This window comes from Mycteria americana, chromosome 2, assembly GCF_035582795.1.
Source record: "Mycteria americana isolate JAX WOST 10 ecotype Jacksonville Zoo and Gardens chromosome 2, USCA_MyAme_1.0, whole genome shotgun sequence".
Lineage (NCBI taxonomy): Eukaryota > Metazoa > Chordata > Aves > Ciconiiformes > Ciconiidae > Mycteria > Mycteria americana.
Window position 1 is genome coordinate 7549103 of NC_134366.1, and position 14917 is coordinate 7564019.

The 14917-nt window shown below is 41.2% G+C and overlaps 1 protein-coding gene across 4 annotated transcripts in view; it reads right to left on the bottom strand.

Moving 5' to 3' along the window:
• Nucleotides 1-4624: 4624 nt before the first annotated feature.
• The window catches only part of XYLB (xylulokinase), an 84888-nt gene continuing 74595 nt past the window's right edge, over nucleotides 4625-14917 (bottom strand). For all 4 annotated transcript variants that reach the window (XM_075492333.1, XM_075492334.1, XM_075492332.1 and 1 more), the window contains 2 exons: nucleotides 12819-12913; nucleotides 4625-4909 (listed from right to left, as the gene is read on the bottom strand). In XM_075492333.1, coding sequence (XP_075348448.1) covers nucleotides 4826-4909; nucleotides 12819-12913 — 179 coding nt within the window. In that variant the 3' untranslated portion in view covers nucleotides 4625-4825. The remainder of the gene's footprint in view (nucleotides 4910-12818; nucleotides 12914-14917) is intronic.

The following is a 14917-nucleotide window of genomic DNA, read 5'->3' on the forward strand; positions in this document are numbered from 1 at the left end:
CCTCAAGAGCTTACAGCGAGAAACATTGTTTGCAATTAATAACATCCCCAGTTGTTCTAATGGGCAGGCTGACACATCAATGGATGAGGCAACTTAGTGAAAGACTGAAATCAGAGATGACAGCAGTATCCATAAGCAGTGATAGCTACTCTTTCACCCTTACCCCTCAGGGTATGTGCTTCAAGAACACTGAACAAAATCATTGAGTTCCCACAATGGTTGAGACATTCCCAGGAGCCTGGGATCACCACAAAAGCATGATTCTGTTTGTCAAGGCCAACTTTAAGAAGGACCAGAGAAGCAGAAGAACAAGGAAAGCAAAATGAGTCTTGGGGCTGGATCTGAGCAGGAGACAAGTTCACTCAGGAAAGTGTCATGTAAGAGAAGTTCTTAGCATCCTGCAGAAGTGGAAACAGCTAACAAGGCAAACCATGTACAAGAAAAGGTCATATCTGCTTCAGGAGAGGAAAAAAAAGGTTCTAGGGAAAAAATTAATCTAAATATCTTACGTTCTGGTAATGTAAGCTTTGATGACTGAAAGCTAAACCACTTGAACGGCTAACCAAAGAGGCTTGACCTAGGCTGTATCAAAGCACAGAAGTGAGCGGGGGCTGTAACTACTCTGAATATCCCAGTCAAAGATGTCCTACTCACACACTTCAGAGACATGCTCAGAAAAAAGCTGGTTACCAAAAAAATTGATCCCGAGTTCTTTTGCCTTGCACATCACATTGTGATTTTGACCTGCACAAAATGAGTGTAAAGTAATAGAAAGAGAAGATCCTTCAGCGCAGATACAATTTTGTACCCAATTCACAGAAGTGTAAAACACCATACTGAAATTTCAAGCTACATGGAATCAGGACTACAGTCACCTTCAGAGAAGCTTCTTAAGGAAACACTGCTCATGGGATAGCAATCCCATGATATCTGAGTGAATGTCCCACCTTCTAATCATCCTTAGCCATAGTTTTAACTTGTTTGCCAATTTCAACCCAATTTTAACTGAGGGTGGAGATCTCACCAAAATCAAAATCCTAAAGATTACATGAAAAGTCAGTGGCTGGGGAGAAGAAAAATCTGAATTACCACCCTTCTGCTAGGGAAGGGGTTATAACTTGGCCCCATATTCATGACAAGCACCAACAGCAGACAGTTTAGTTCTCTAGAATGTTACTCTTTTCTTCCCCCACCCCCTAACCTGCACGCAGCAGTCTGGGGACCAAGGCAATAGAAATACGGATAAAACAAATGATTTGTTGAAAGTTCTGCTTTGGCTTTTGTGGCTTTAGATACACATCCTTCACTGCGCTGCTCTGTGATCTGTGGTGGTAGCCGCAACTCCAAAGGAAAAGAAAGCTGAAAAACAAAAAGGTCCCACTGGGATCACACACGGCGGTATTCAGCTCAATTACTTATTAAAGCACCGACAGAGCATAGACTTTTCTCAGTACATTACTTATTCAATCAGAGCTCCAGCTCTCTCAGACTGATCCCTTAAGAAAAAGCAAACATCTTTTCCTGTTTGTTTCCAGCTGCATCACAAAAGACTTTAAAGACTTCAGGCTGCAAAGAAAACTGTTTGTCTTTGGGTCATAGCACACCAAGAGCTTGTGGGTGAATCCAGTGCAGCTCTGATCGACTGGTGAGGGCACAGGGCCATCGAGCTAAGGAAGCTGCTTGGATTTTTCCATGTAACTCCATGACCCACCTCCAACCTAGAGTGGCTTTGCTTGTGCAGGACAGGAGCTGCAGGTCAGGCAGCGATGAACAACCTCCTGCGGCAATCAAGGCTTTTTTTCCAGGAGAGGAGATGAATTTTCCAGCAGACTAGTCTAGACTGGGAATAGCTCAGCAGGTCTTTCAACACAGAAGCTAACCTTTCGTCTAGACAAGATGGGGATGCCATGTTGCTCACTTTGAAGAACAGTAAGGTCACTTATGGGGGAGGGAGGGAATCAACCTCCATCAAATATGTTGAGGTAGAAGACATTGGCTTGCCTTTAGATTTGTTAGCTAAGATGTAAATTAAGTCAGAACCTCTCTACTCCAGACAACCAGAATAACAGAAGGTAGACAAGCTGGCAAAAACCCACATGATTTCGGAAACCAAAGGGCACCAGATCCTTCCATCGCTGTGCCTGCGAGAGCAAGAAACCTGTGGTTCCTTGGCAGGCGAATGTGCATTCCTGGAAAGACAAAAAGAAAAGAGTGGTGGAAGTCTTACAACAGTGTTTCTTCAAAGGACCTTTCTAGGGGGAGATTTATTGAGTCTTACTCTATCTGACACTAGTCAGTGAACATTTGCAACTTTGGTGAGCTGAAAAAAAAAGAGCTTGTCTATAAATTCTTATACTCCAGACAACATTCCTCAGAGGCCAGCCCTAATAAACCCATCACCACAGCAATACTGTAATTCAGTGGCGCTCAACTCCTGGCCCTTCAGAGCCTTGCATCTGAGTCTTTTCTCAGGGACTCCTGCAGCAAGCACACAGTGCATCAGCTACCCTGAGGAAACCGTGTTTTAAGGCTAACGTGGGACACATCAGAGCCCCAGCCCAGCCCACCAGAGAAGGAAGCATTTCCTTCTCCCTACCCAGAGAAGAGCTCAGGCCCAGGAAGTAGTTAAACCATCTAGATGATATCCTACTAGCACCATGTAACACTTTGTTAGGAGCCAATATATTATCTAGAAATGTTCTAACATGTGCTATGAGCTGGGAAGTGTAAGCTTTAACCCTCTTCAGCTGAGTAAGAAATTAACCCTGAGCCTCCCATTTCACAGGCAAATAAAGCCACAAAACTACAAGAGTTATCAGTCTTCTCACTCTGATAAGCCAAACGAGCTACTCCAGAAATTGTCACCAAAACTGCACAAAGCTAAAACACCTCTTTGAATCTCTTCCCTGTGTGGTTAACCTTGATGTCAGGCAGAACTAAAGACTAATGATGATGGTAATGATGCTTAAACTAGTAGGCATTGTTTAACTTGTATTAATGGATCCTTCTGTACCTCTCTACAGCCTTGCTCAATGACAAAGCAACTGCTGACAGTGGAGGCCTGTGAGAAGTATTACACATTTTAGCACTGTACCTTGGGACCCAGAGTAATAAGCACATAAAAGAGATAGATGTGTATTTGTAATGCCACCTTTTAAAGCAATTGCTTAAAAGAAGCCTGCTTTAGAAACTCGGAAATGTAATTCTTGACCTTCCTGAGTAATCATGCTAATATCAAGAGAAGTCATAATTATTCAGTTATGAAAAAAAAAAAAGGCACTGTTTGTACTCACAAATGAAGCACTTAAATATAAAAGGGAGAGCAAAGGAGGAACGTGCCCATTCCCCTGCCACTCCAGAGGCGAGTCACAGCAAGAGGGTCCCACCCTCACCACAGAGATCCAGCAGGGACAGGGAGGGTGCTCCCAGGCCACAAATTTGAGTCACCGACCTCCAGCAGGGATATAATCCAGCTTGCAAATACTCAGTAAAGAGATCCACTACTCCCTACAATTCCCTGGCTTACTCCCTGGGCACATTACAACTTCTACAAGAAGGGAAGAAAGGTTTCAGTCATTTTCATTAAACAAGTCTCTGCTGTATTCCCAAAAGAAATTTTATCCTAAGGGAAACATACCGGCACTGCAGAATGGTGCAGTAAAGTGTTCCCACTTGCACAGGGTGATTTAGGATGTTCATTCAAATTCTGTGACTTCCACAGATCTCTGCAGAAAGATCTCCTGGCTTGTATTTTCTCTAAGATTTTCTCAGTCAGAGTCTACTTAATCTGGACTAAAACATTTGAAGTGGAAGATTAGCAACAGTGCAAGACCAGTTCTGCTCAGGATCTCCACGAAAGAAATGGGATATTGGTGGTATTAAAAAACCAGTGACCTTCATGCCTTGTTGGGAGCAGAGCCCTACTTCTGCAGTCACGCTGAGCACAACACAGAGAATTTCATAGCCATGACACCTGAAGGAGGAAAGGAAAACAGAATAACTCCAAAACGGTGTGCAGATAAACTGACTCTGCTTTTTGAAACAGAAGGGAAACGTGTAAAACTTCCCATGTTTGTTCCCTTATTTTCTTTTTTAAAAAGCTTATGTCAAGTAAAACATTGTGCAATGGCGTCTGTATCACATAAGGCCTCTGTGCTTTCCACAATTTATAAAATCCAACCACATCATGTTTCATCACACAACAGACTTTCCATAGTGTCATGTAACAAGAATTCCCCTTCTCTGAGGATCCCAGGGAGCCTTTAAAGACTTTAATCAGCCTTCACACCACAAATCTCCACATATTAAAGAAAGATGGGATTAAGTCAGTGTGCTTATGCTTTCTGTTGGTTTCATGTAGGCAAAGATATAAACATCGACAAGTTACAGATGTACAGAAAGATAGTTTCAAAAGATTTAAGCAGGAGAAGTTGTGGCATTAAGATACTGTGCTAGATAGGTACACAGAGAGGCCAGCATGCTAAACACATGGAATCAAAGCTGATAGAGATGGGTAGAGTGATTCATATATACAATGGACTTGACTTTGTCATCCAGCTATTCCAAAACAGCATGCACAATCTGAAAAGTACCCAAGAAAAATTGAAGTCACAAAGACACAGAGCAACATGATGCTTTTTTAATCAGGTTTTCAATCACAATGTAATTTTTTCCACCAATACACTCAAACACAGACATTTAAAAATTATTTGTCTACAAAGAGGAACAAAATGATTTAAACAACTCCAGTAAATTCTGAGCAAATCTTTTCTGATCTTCTCCTTGGGAGTCCACTCTTCAGCCGACTTATAAATTTTGTTTGCTTCTATTTCACGAGACAAGAAGAGGTTGGGTTGTAGATAACCTTCTGTTCAAGCTCAGCGTATCTTTTCAGAAGTGGACGATAGAGCTAAAAAGGAAAAAGAAATAAATATGTCTAGATTGAAAAATTAGGGTTTTAAATCACACTGCAGTTAAAAAACATCTGCAGACCTGAAAAATGCAGCTTCTTCATAGGTACCTGAAGGTTTAGGTTTTTTTCCCCCAATTTGCTAAAGAAAATGCTGCAGAGTCTTCTTCAAATGTCACAGTCCTTTTTACCATCTCCTTTACAGCTTAATTTTATGACACGCACAGGTTGTTCTTATTGAGGCTGCGTTCTTGCTATAAGCAGAAGTCATTACTTCCAGAGGAAGCAGCTCTGCTAAGTCACCTCTCCCAGTCTGACATGCCCCCTCGGTAATAGCTGTCCTAATCACCCAGGCAGAACTCCTGTCCTTGCCTCCCTCCGCTACCTCAGGACGGATCAATGCCTCTGTCCCCTCCTCCTCTGCCTTGCTAATAAGCACATTGCCACCCCCTAGCACAGTCAAACACCATCATCAGAAAGGTCCTCCTTGGCCAATACGCTGACCAGGACCTTCTAAAATACACTTCGCACTCCCTCTCCCGCCCCTCTCATACTCTCGTATCTATTTGAGCTTCTTCTCTCCTTCACATCTTTCACAGCCACGACTTTTCCCATCTACAGTGTGCTCCATGGCCAGGCTCCTCGCTCCCTCATCCCAGGCCCAAGGGGACAAATGGAGACCCAACTTCTTTCCACAACTACACCGAGTATCTGAGTAGCTTTTTTGTATTTCCCTACCTAGAATTCCCCAGGCATTTTTAGATCCAGGATTGTTACAACCATAAAAAGAAGAATTAAGACTCAAATGTATGCAAAACCCCAGATTCAAACACGCCCTATGCTTTTGGACATGGGCAAGATCCATGTTGGGATTTGTTTCATTTGTTACCTTTTTTTTTTCCCCTTTGCTTCAAATTCATCGCATGACATATCACAGAAGATGAGCTGCTAGGGTGTGACCAGGTTACAGAGCAGAAACCCTGAATAGAGCCTAGCCCTACTGCTGGCTCCAACCCGAAACTGTACTTCACCTGGATCTTGGAGATACAGCTTCTTCCTTATCTCCTCTTTCTGGTTTTAACTGTCCATCTAATAAAATCAGAAGTTTGACAAGCCATACCAGGACAGCTTCACTTGTTTGCTGGCTCGAGCACAAAGGAGGGACTGCCAGGAGCCAGTATGGGGCCTGGTGCAGGCTCGAGCAGTCCTCAGGAGGATGCCGTAAGGTCATCTCCCTGCCGCAATGAATCCTAGGGGCCGCCAGTCTAGTCTACAAGCCCTCTGCACTGATGTTATTCATAATCAGGGCAGTCTCGCTCCTGGCTCCAGGTTCAGAGAGGTTGTAGAGCCGTAATGAATCATACCCAGTAAACTGAATTACTGCTCTCATCAATAAGTGAGATCCAGCATTTAAATGCATTTTATCCTTTTCCAGATAAGAGCCACAGCCAACAACTATATATGCATGAAAAATTCAGGAAGAAGATGTTTCAAGTGTAAACTATGAGGCTGTAGGAAGAGACAGGGTTGTTCTTGCGCAGTTTTATGTACGGTCCTGCAGTAGCCTCAGTGTCTCTAACAGGCACACTTTCTCAGATGAAAGAAAAAAAATATCAAGAGTTTGCAGTTTTCTCATCTAGGAAATAAAGAATTAGCATGTTTTGTTCTTGTGTTTCAGTTGTTAGCAAAATATCCAGTTTCTGTGTTTTTTTCTTTCTGAACAATAGTTTCAGTCTGAACAGTGAAACCTGGATTTATCTCTTCATTCCCATTTTCACCTTCCACGATGGCAGGTGAGAGCGACTTAATGGACTAATTCTGCAGAAGCAGCCTGTTACGATCAACTCCTCCCTCTTACCAACCAGATGTTACAGAAGCTGAAGTACATTTCTTCCAACAGATTAAGTATACCAAGGGGAAGAGAAGGAGCACCCACAGCAAATGGAAAGAATTATTGTTTGGTAGCCAAAGCCTCGTCAGGACAGTTTTTAAACCTACCTCATGGTGATTAACTGAGGCCTAAAGTGTCTTAAACTTCCACTGATTAAAACAGAGAAACCTACTCACTCCTACCTCTGCAACAGACTCATTCAGTGATCCCAGGCAAGTCATTTAACATGTATGTGCCCCAGCTCCTCCTCTCCACAGGACAGCAATACTGAGATCCATGGAGATTTATGCAGAATTATGGGGTTAGAAAATAAAATGCACCACTATTATGAAATGCCAGCATGGTATTTTTAACTAACTACATGAGGGCCTTGAGGGCTCAGTGAAGTACATATATATTCTTTTCATGTTCCCAAAGAATATTATCGCTCCCATTTCTGCTAAATATGCACATCAGTGTAAACAAAATATTGCGCAGGCAACTATGGCTATACTGGGAGTATCAGTATGTCAAACACAAACAGCTCCTTTATTCACTGAAGCATCTATAATCAAGCCTCGCTATTTCTTACTTTGCTATTCTGTAAATTTGATAAACCCTAAGCACTTCTCAGCAAAGATTCAGCACAACAGAGCTGCCCTGGTAAGTGAGCTCAGGCACCAATAAAACAGGTTCCATATTACTCACCCAGCAGTATTTTTACAAAATACACAACAGCGCATTTACTAGAAGGCTGGGAAGTATTATTGTTAATACATCACTCTAAATTAAAATGTGTCAAAATAAATGAACAACCACATTTACTGATACAGTTTCTCTTCCTGTTTATTGGACTTAAGCACTTAGCTTGCTAATTGAGAAAATTCAGGCATTTGCAATAAGCTTCCCAGCCATTAGTGTAAATGAATGCTGCATTATGGACCATCTGAAAAAAATGCAAACAAAAAATTAAGAATATTCCTTGTACTCTATTCCTGTTCATTAGGATAAAAAGCAGCGCAGTTCAGAGGGCTAAGCCAAAGTCTTAAATTCCACTTCCTCAGGGAATTTGGCTGTAATATCACCAGTACATCACAGCTGATAAGCACAGCAGTACTACAAGCTTTTCACAAGCAGTATTTTACATGCCAGCTTGACACCAGCTGAAGTTTGGGGCCAAAGCAGTGCAGCTCCCATGAAGTACGGAGAAGGAAAGCCAAACTGCACTGACCAAGAACATGGCCTGAGCACGCACACAGTTGTGTCTGTGAAAGATGCTTCTCCACGTCTGCCACAACTGAACTGCCTCTGCAGAACCTCGGGCAACTCCTCCTAAGCGATTCCAGGAGCCCTTTTCCTGAGGCAATTATATAGATTTATTTTTATAATTGAGGTCCAAAGGGAATAAAGAACTCTCAATGATGCATAAAAACTCAAGAACATAAATACCCTCTCTGTCATAGCCTCAAACCTAATATATCAGACCATGATATTTAACAAAAGTAATTACATGTATCACAACATGAACCTTATTATTGTCCATAATTTAATTGTCCTTTCTGTATTACGGCCTTTTCTCCTGCTTATCTCTATAGCCTACTACACAACATTAGCTGTACTCTGATGGCTTCATTTACAAACCCTAAACTCTCTGCTGGGACGATTTGGCCACACTCCAACAGTCCCACGAATAACTAAGAAAATGCTAATGATAAATATCGCATTGTAACAGAGAATAACTTAACCTGCCCTCCCTGGAAAATGCACTCAAATAAATGTTACCTTGCTCTCTAGTCCAAATCAAATATGTCATCCTGAGACTATATCTCACCATAGAACCAGCCTATGAACTTAACAGGGCTTTTACTGTTTCTTTGTACAATGTCTGGGACAATAGGACATTGTCCCTGCCACCCTCCAAAAGCAAAACCAGCTACAAATTATTACAAGTGACAATCCACATGGATCCTGCTATCTTCTGCAATGTTATGTTAGCCAATGATTGGAGCAATTCAAAATTTACAAATTACAACGATGATGCTGATGATTATCTAATTTTAATCTACCTGAGTACATTTAATCTACCCTGAATAGATTAAAATTAATCAGTCTCTCACAAACACTTGCTACTTTTGATAGGTTCCTTTTTTTTTTTAAACCAAACTCAATTTACTCAAAGAGATTTGCTTAAGAAATCAAGAGATACAGATGTTTTATTTTTACATCATAGCAGTTGTTCACTTTTCTTAACACAGGACTACTCTTAAAGCAGAAAGAATATGACAGTGTCCTGAAATACTCTGAAGACTCCTCCGAGGAACCACAACTGTCACTTTATTTACTTCAGATATTCGTTCTGCAAGCCTATCTTAATCAGTTTAATAGGTTAAAAAAAATTATTGGCTACACAAATCACCTTAATCAAACTCCCATCAATACCTATTGCATTTTTGCAGTTGTATTATTATTACCTACTTTGCACTAAATTTACCAACCTAAACCAATTCTAGAAAACAACCTTCCCCCTCCAAAATCCAACTCAACAAAAATATCATTATTTTAAATCAATAAATAGGTCATTATAACCTTCCTGGGCAATAGGGTCATTCTATAAATCCACCTACTTACAAGGCAATTCACCAAAGTCAAGAAAACCTGTTAGGTCTACATTTTCCCTTCTTGAATTTTTGCAGGATTAATACATCTCAGTAGAGTCAATAATGCAATCAAAAATTACACGTCCAGAGGTAGTGAACTGTGCTACACCTTCTCCCTACAAAACCCTACACGACAGTATTACAATAAATCTGACAGTACATCATAGGCACACGGCTTGTATAAACACAAGTGATCAACTCCAGATAATCATGTTCTCTCTCATGCTTTTTTGCTTAATTAACCAACTAGCCAACCATCGCTGTTTTAATAGATTACTAAAATAGAGCTGAATTCTAATGCCAGAATAATAGATTCTTTCTGTCTGTTAACATATATTTATTGCTCTAGAATCTCCTGGTTATTTCTGTCATGCTTAGTGGTTCTGATTAATCTTTTTCCTTGAGGGAGAGAGGAGGCTCCAAAGAGGTGAGATGACTCTTTAATTTTTGCTATGCTGAAAACAGGGGAGAGGATTCATCAGGTTAATCCACAGATGACTGACTTCAGCTAGCCCAGTTGAGTAAGTGACCAAAGACTATCACCATGATGGTTACCACCAGAATGCCTTATGACATATTTGGGTCTCGACAGAATTAGAAAAAAGCTCAAGTTGGGTGAGCCCCCATATCCTACAAATATACTGTGAAATCAGATTCAACTAAGAGACTGAGGGTCATAGCCACAGAGAAGGATTTATCCTCTTTGAAACAGTCTCTTCCAGGCAGGATGGTCTGCTACAGGATAAAGTCACATTTTTGCCAGACAAGTTGGAACTCATGGGATCTCAGTTTCCACTAACTGCTAACTCATCACCCATCACAAGCTCTATGTCTCCCACCTTGTGACTTTATTTTACCTGCCCATCAGCTCAATTGAACCAGAAGAGCTGTTTTGTGAGCCCTGCTTTTCCTCTTTGAAATCACAATCATTATCACAAATAATCCTTCAGCAACCAAAGAAACACTTTTTGCATTTTTGGTTCCTGGAAAGCCCTACTGCGTGCTTAAGCCTTGGCAATGATGCTACATCAAACTGTTGTTTGACCTCTGTCTGTAAGAGGTTTTCCTCCCTCCAATGATCTAACACATGTTGCCTCCGACCTATACGAGGAAGAAAGGATGAAACCAGAGCAGATTGCTGTGTTATGACCTGTTTTTTCTCCACCCTGCCAAGATTTAGCTGTAGCTGTCCAAAAAATGTAGGGAAGTGGTCCGGGGAATTTCACATTGGTTAGCCAGGCTCTTTCAGAAGAGCTCCTCAGTGAGACAGAACTTAACCTCAGGATGACTTTGAAGTTTATAAAAAGAACCGTCATTTAAGTGAAAGGCTCTAACCTCAACAGAATGAAATTGGATGGACAGGAGATGTAGCTCTGTAAAAAACAGAATCAAACTGACTCATCACATTATGAATTTTTACTGCACTGTTCATGCTAACACACTGTATTACTGACAGGCCCTCTGGCTTTCTGCAGTTTCACAGCCATGAAACTAGCCAGGGAATCCACCATCAACTGCAAAATTATAAAAGAGGAAGAAAAAAAAAATGGTGTGGAACACATAATTGCAAGAAGCTGCTTTTAATGGAATGAAGCTGGCAAGCTAAGCTAAAGCACAGGAATGGTTATTCCTTCACATGCTGTTTGGCCACTACCTTCTCTATCATTCACTCCTATCTACTGGGGCAATAATTCACTGCTGTACATCATTTAAAACCAATAAAAAGATGTGCTATGAGAGTCAGGTCTAACCAAGTGGAAAAGGAGAAGAAAAGTATCGAGAGGGAGATAATTAACTCTTTTAGCTTCCAGGCCATTTTATGCAGACAGTAAAATAGAAAGAGGTAAATGAATTCCCCACTGATCTTCCCAGTTCGGTTAGCTTGGCCCCTGCAGGGGTACAAGGTGCTTGCTGCTCTTGCAAGGCCCCTGTGAGTGACAGCTGTATTCCCTGCCCTTGAGTTTTATAGCTGAAGCAGCATCAAGGGGTCAAAAGCAGGTCTCTGAGCACTCTCCACCTCCACACAAGCCAGCCTGGCAGCTTTTCAGCAGACAGCATTTTTGGGGGGAACAGGGCAGCAACGTGAGGTTGAATCAGACACCAGGGAACTGCTCCTGAAGTGTATTCCCTGCAGAAGGCTTCAGCTGCAACACACACGACACAGGCCCTTGCTGTTAATTATTTTATCTTTTAAAATGAGGGGGGAAGGTTGAGTAAATGAGATCAGATCAATCAAGTTTAAATTATTCAATGTCTTAATATTTCTGAAGGGGACTTCTATTCGATTACTGAGCTCCTCCATCTCAGTTAATAATTAAATAATATGCTGGCAGGCACAATGCAGCATGATCATTTCTATTATTACTCATGATGATATCTGGTGCTCCACTACACATGTAGCTGGGAGTTAGTAGTTTTGGCAGATCATTAATTTCCCATTTTAAATAAAAGCTTTAAAACCTTGTTGCCTGTAGTGAGGGCACATCCAAATCTCATAAATGGAGAGTGTAAGGCTGTACTGATGTAAAAGAAGTTTCTGCACAGCTGAAGACAGAGGTAGATTCATCTTTGTTTATTTAAACTTGTGTTCTCTAGGAAACTTGCTATATTGTATTGTTTATTTATTACTGGACATTATATTTCAGAAGCTGTTGTAAACTAAGGCCTTTGGCACCTGATAGCGAGAGGTGCAGGGTTGCACCAGAGAGCCTGAGACAATGATTCCTTCCTTGGTTTTAAAGGGGCTGGAACTACATAGTTAGCAACAATGACTATTTCTTTTGCTTTATCTATGTGGCCCCATAAAGCACAAACTTCACCTTCAGATGCACTGAAATTCCCAGGATGGGCATGGTACTGAAAACCTGTGCCTATTGAATCCTCCCACTTGGCACGCTTTCCAACTGGGAGCTACAAGTGAAGATATACAATTGCTGACCACTGTTTAAGATCAGACAGGAAGGATTTTTGTGGATGTTTTCCAAGAGGCCAGAAAGCACTGTCACCACACCTTTTTCCATGCTGCTTGCTGCAAACAAGTCAAGACTATTTTGTCAATATTATCAGTTACAACCTGACTGACCTGTATCCAAATTCAACCTATTTTATAACTTTTTCTCTCCCTTATGGAACAGATTTTGCTCTCTGATCACACCCAGTTAGGAAAAATCACTCTTGCAGACCTGGATGGAGCGATCGGATTATTGCATCATTACACCACTACAAATCTCCCAAAATCAAATCTATCTTTACAACGAGGAGTAAGAATTGTGTAACCAAATGTTTCTTAAATTAATCTATTTTACTAGAAGAATTAGTAAACCACTACATTTTGAAGCGGACAGGAAATTAAAAGAAAAATGGTATTCCCAAGATTGCTCACCTCCTCAGCCCCAGCGGTCGGTGTAACAGCCAATCTAGGCTCCGGTGCTAATTTCACGACATCAGCCAAGGACACATTTGTCTCAGCTACAAGCCCTGCAATGAGAATCACAATCCTGATCAATGCAAAAAGCATGATGAGGGATGTGCCTTGACTCCCTGGCAAATTAATACATTATATTGATCTCCCCTGGTCAGGTCAGCATTCAGGATTGAAGGATAAATGGCAGAAGATCTTACATTCCAACACGCTAGCCTGGGAAGTGGGGAGTCTGTGATTGAGTTTTTGCCAATCACTCAATTCGTACCCTGGAGGATAGGTAAGCAGCAGAAATGCTACTCAACAATATCAGTAATTATTTACAGTTACAACAATACAGTAAACAGCAGTGAAAATATGTGGAAGCAAGGGATTCAAGGACAAAATGTGACTAAACAAAAAAGGAAGAGAAATGAAAACAGTCAAGAAAATATGCTACAAAGTATTAAATATATTTTTATATAAGGAAGCAGACTAATAAGGGAGTTCTGCTACTACAGCATTTTGCTTTGCAAGTGAATTGCAGCATTTCAGGAGTTCCTTGTTACACATGCTAAGAACCCCAGGCTAACTGCGGAACACCGTACTTGTAGATGTACACTGTGATATTATTAAGGAGCCCTTGCCATCAATATTTCATTTATATTAGCAAGTCTTCATTTTTCCTCAATTCCTTTGCCTGGCCAAGAGTGAGTCAGCTGAAGGCATCAATCAAAAATGCCATTTAGAAACACACACAGCAAGCCCCTGGGGCTTGGCTGGCAGAGCACCTGAGCTAAGGAGTCCCTCCATCAGCATGGCATCTGAAATCTTCACTCAAACGCTCTGTCAACCAAGCCTCAAGATTTCATATGCCCAACTGGCAGAGGGAATTCAAATCTTCCATACATATGAAATAACTGCACAAACTTTAATGACGGCTCCACATTTCACATGCATTCACGGACAAGGAATTTGCCTGCAGCATTAGGTGCTGGGAAGTTTCTGGTGGCTTCTGAAGCAGTAGGCAAAGTTTGAGTACAGAGAAAAACAGTTTGGAAACTTGGCCCCCAAGGTAGAAAAATGGTCCCACTGTGGCTTCAGAATACTGATAAACTAACAGTACTCTTTCCACTGTCCTGCAAAAGTGTACTTTGCCTGACAGAACCCTTGTGTCTTTTCTGGAAATAAAGAGGAGAGCATACGGTGTGCATTAAACACATTGACTCAAGTTTTGGCTGTGCAATTTTCTGTGCTGTTTTCAAATGCAAGAGAGTACACAGTCTTCAGATGCTATAATGTGACAGCAGAATTTGCTTCTAAAATTAAAACTTGGCTGATTTCTTCTGATGGCTGATGTTATCTTTTCCATGCTTGCTGCAATCCCATGATCTTACATGAACTTGTACAGAAGCTATCCATGTCTTAAGGTCCAAATCCTAAAGCTTCTAATGAGGAAAAACTAAGGCTAACAGAAGTTGGCCTAAATAAGAACTTCAGAATTTGATACACATTCCTTGATTTGTTTAGCTGTAAGATATTAGAAACTGTTTTAAAACACGTGAATAAAATTTCCTGCTTGGAATTCAACTCTTAAATGGCTGATGGCCCACCCTTAACATATACCTGCATGTACTAACAGGCATAAGTTAACTAACACTTTAAATATGGGACTCGGACTGTTGCATTACAGTGAGTGAGGTAGTACAGCAAGCAAAATGACTGGTCAACCTAAGAGCATCCCAAAATTTATGCTTTTACAAAAGAAAGTGCATACTCGAGCACAGAGCCCAGGACACCTTGCATATCCTTCATCTTGATGTTTAAAAGCTGGAAGATACATATAGGTTTAATAACATTTACTTGGCCAGCAGTATTACTTGGTCCTGTTGTCCCTGCCCTCTCTGATCTTCTTTGGAAGGATTGATCTGTTCTTTGGTTTGACTATTTCAGCAATCCAGTTTACAGCCTGCTGCACAAACCAGGGCAGCGGGCTAGACCAACACCTTCGGTTGGCTGTATTCTTCCAAGAGCGGCACATGGAGGAAGCAACTCAACACATTAAGGTCCTAGACCTTCCC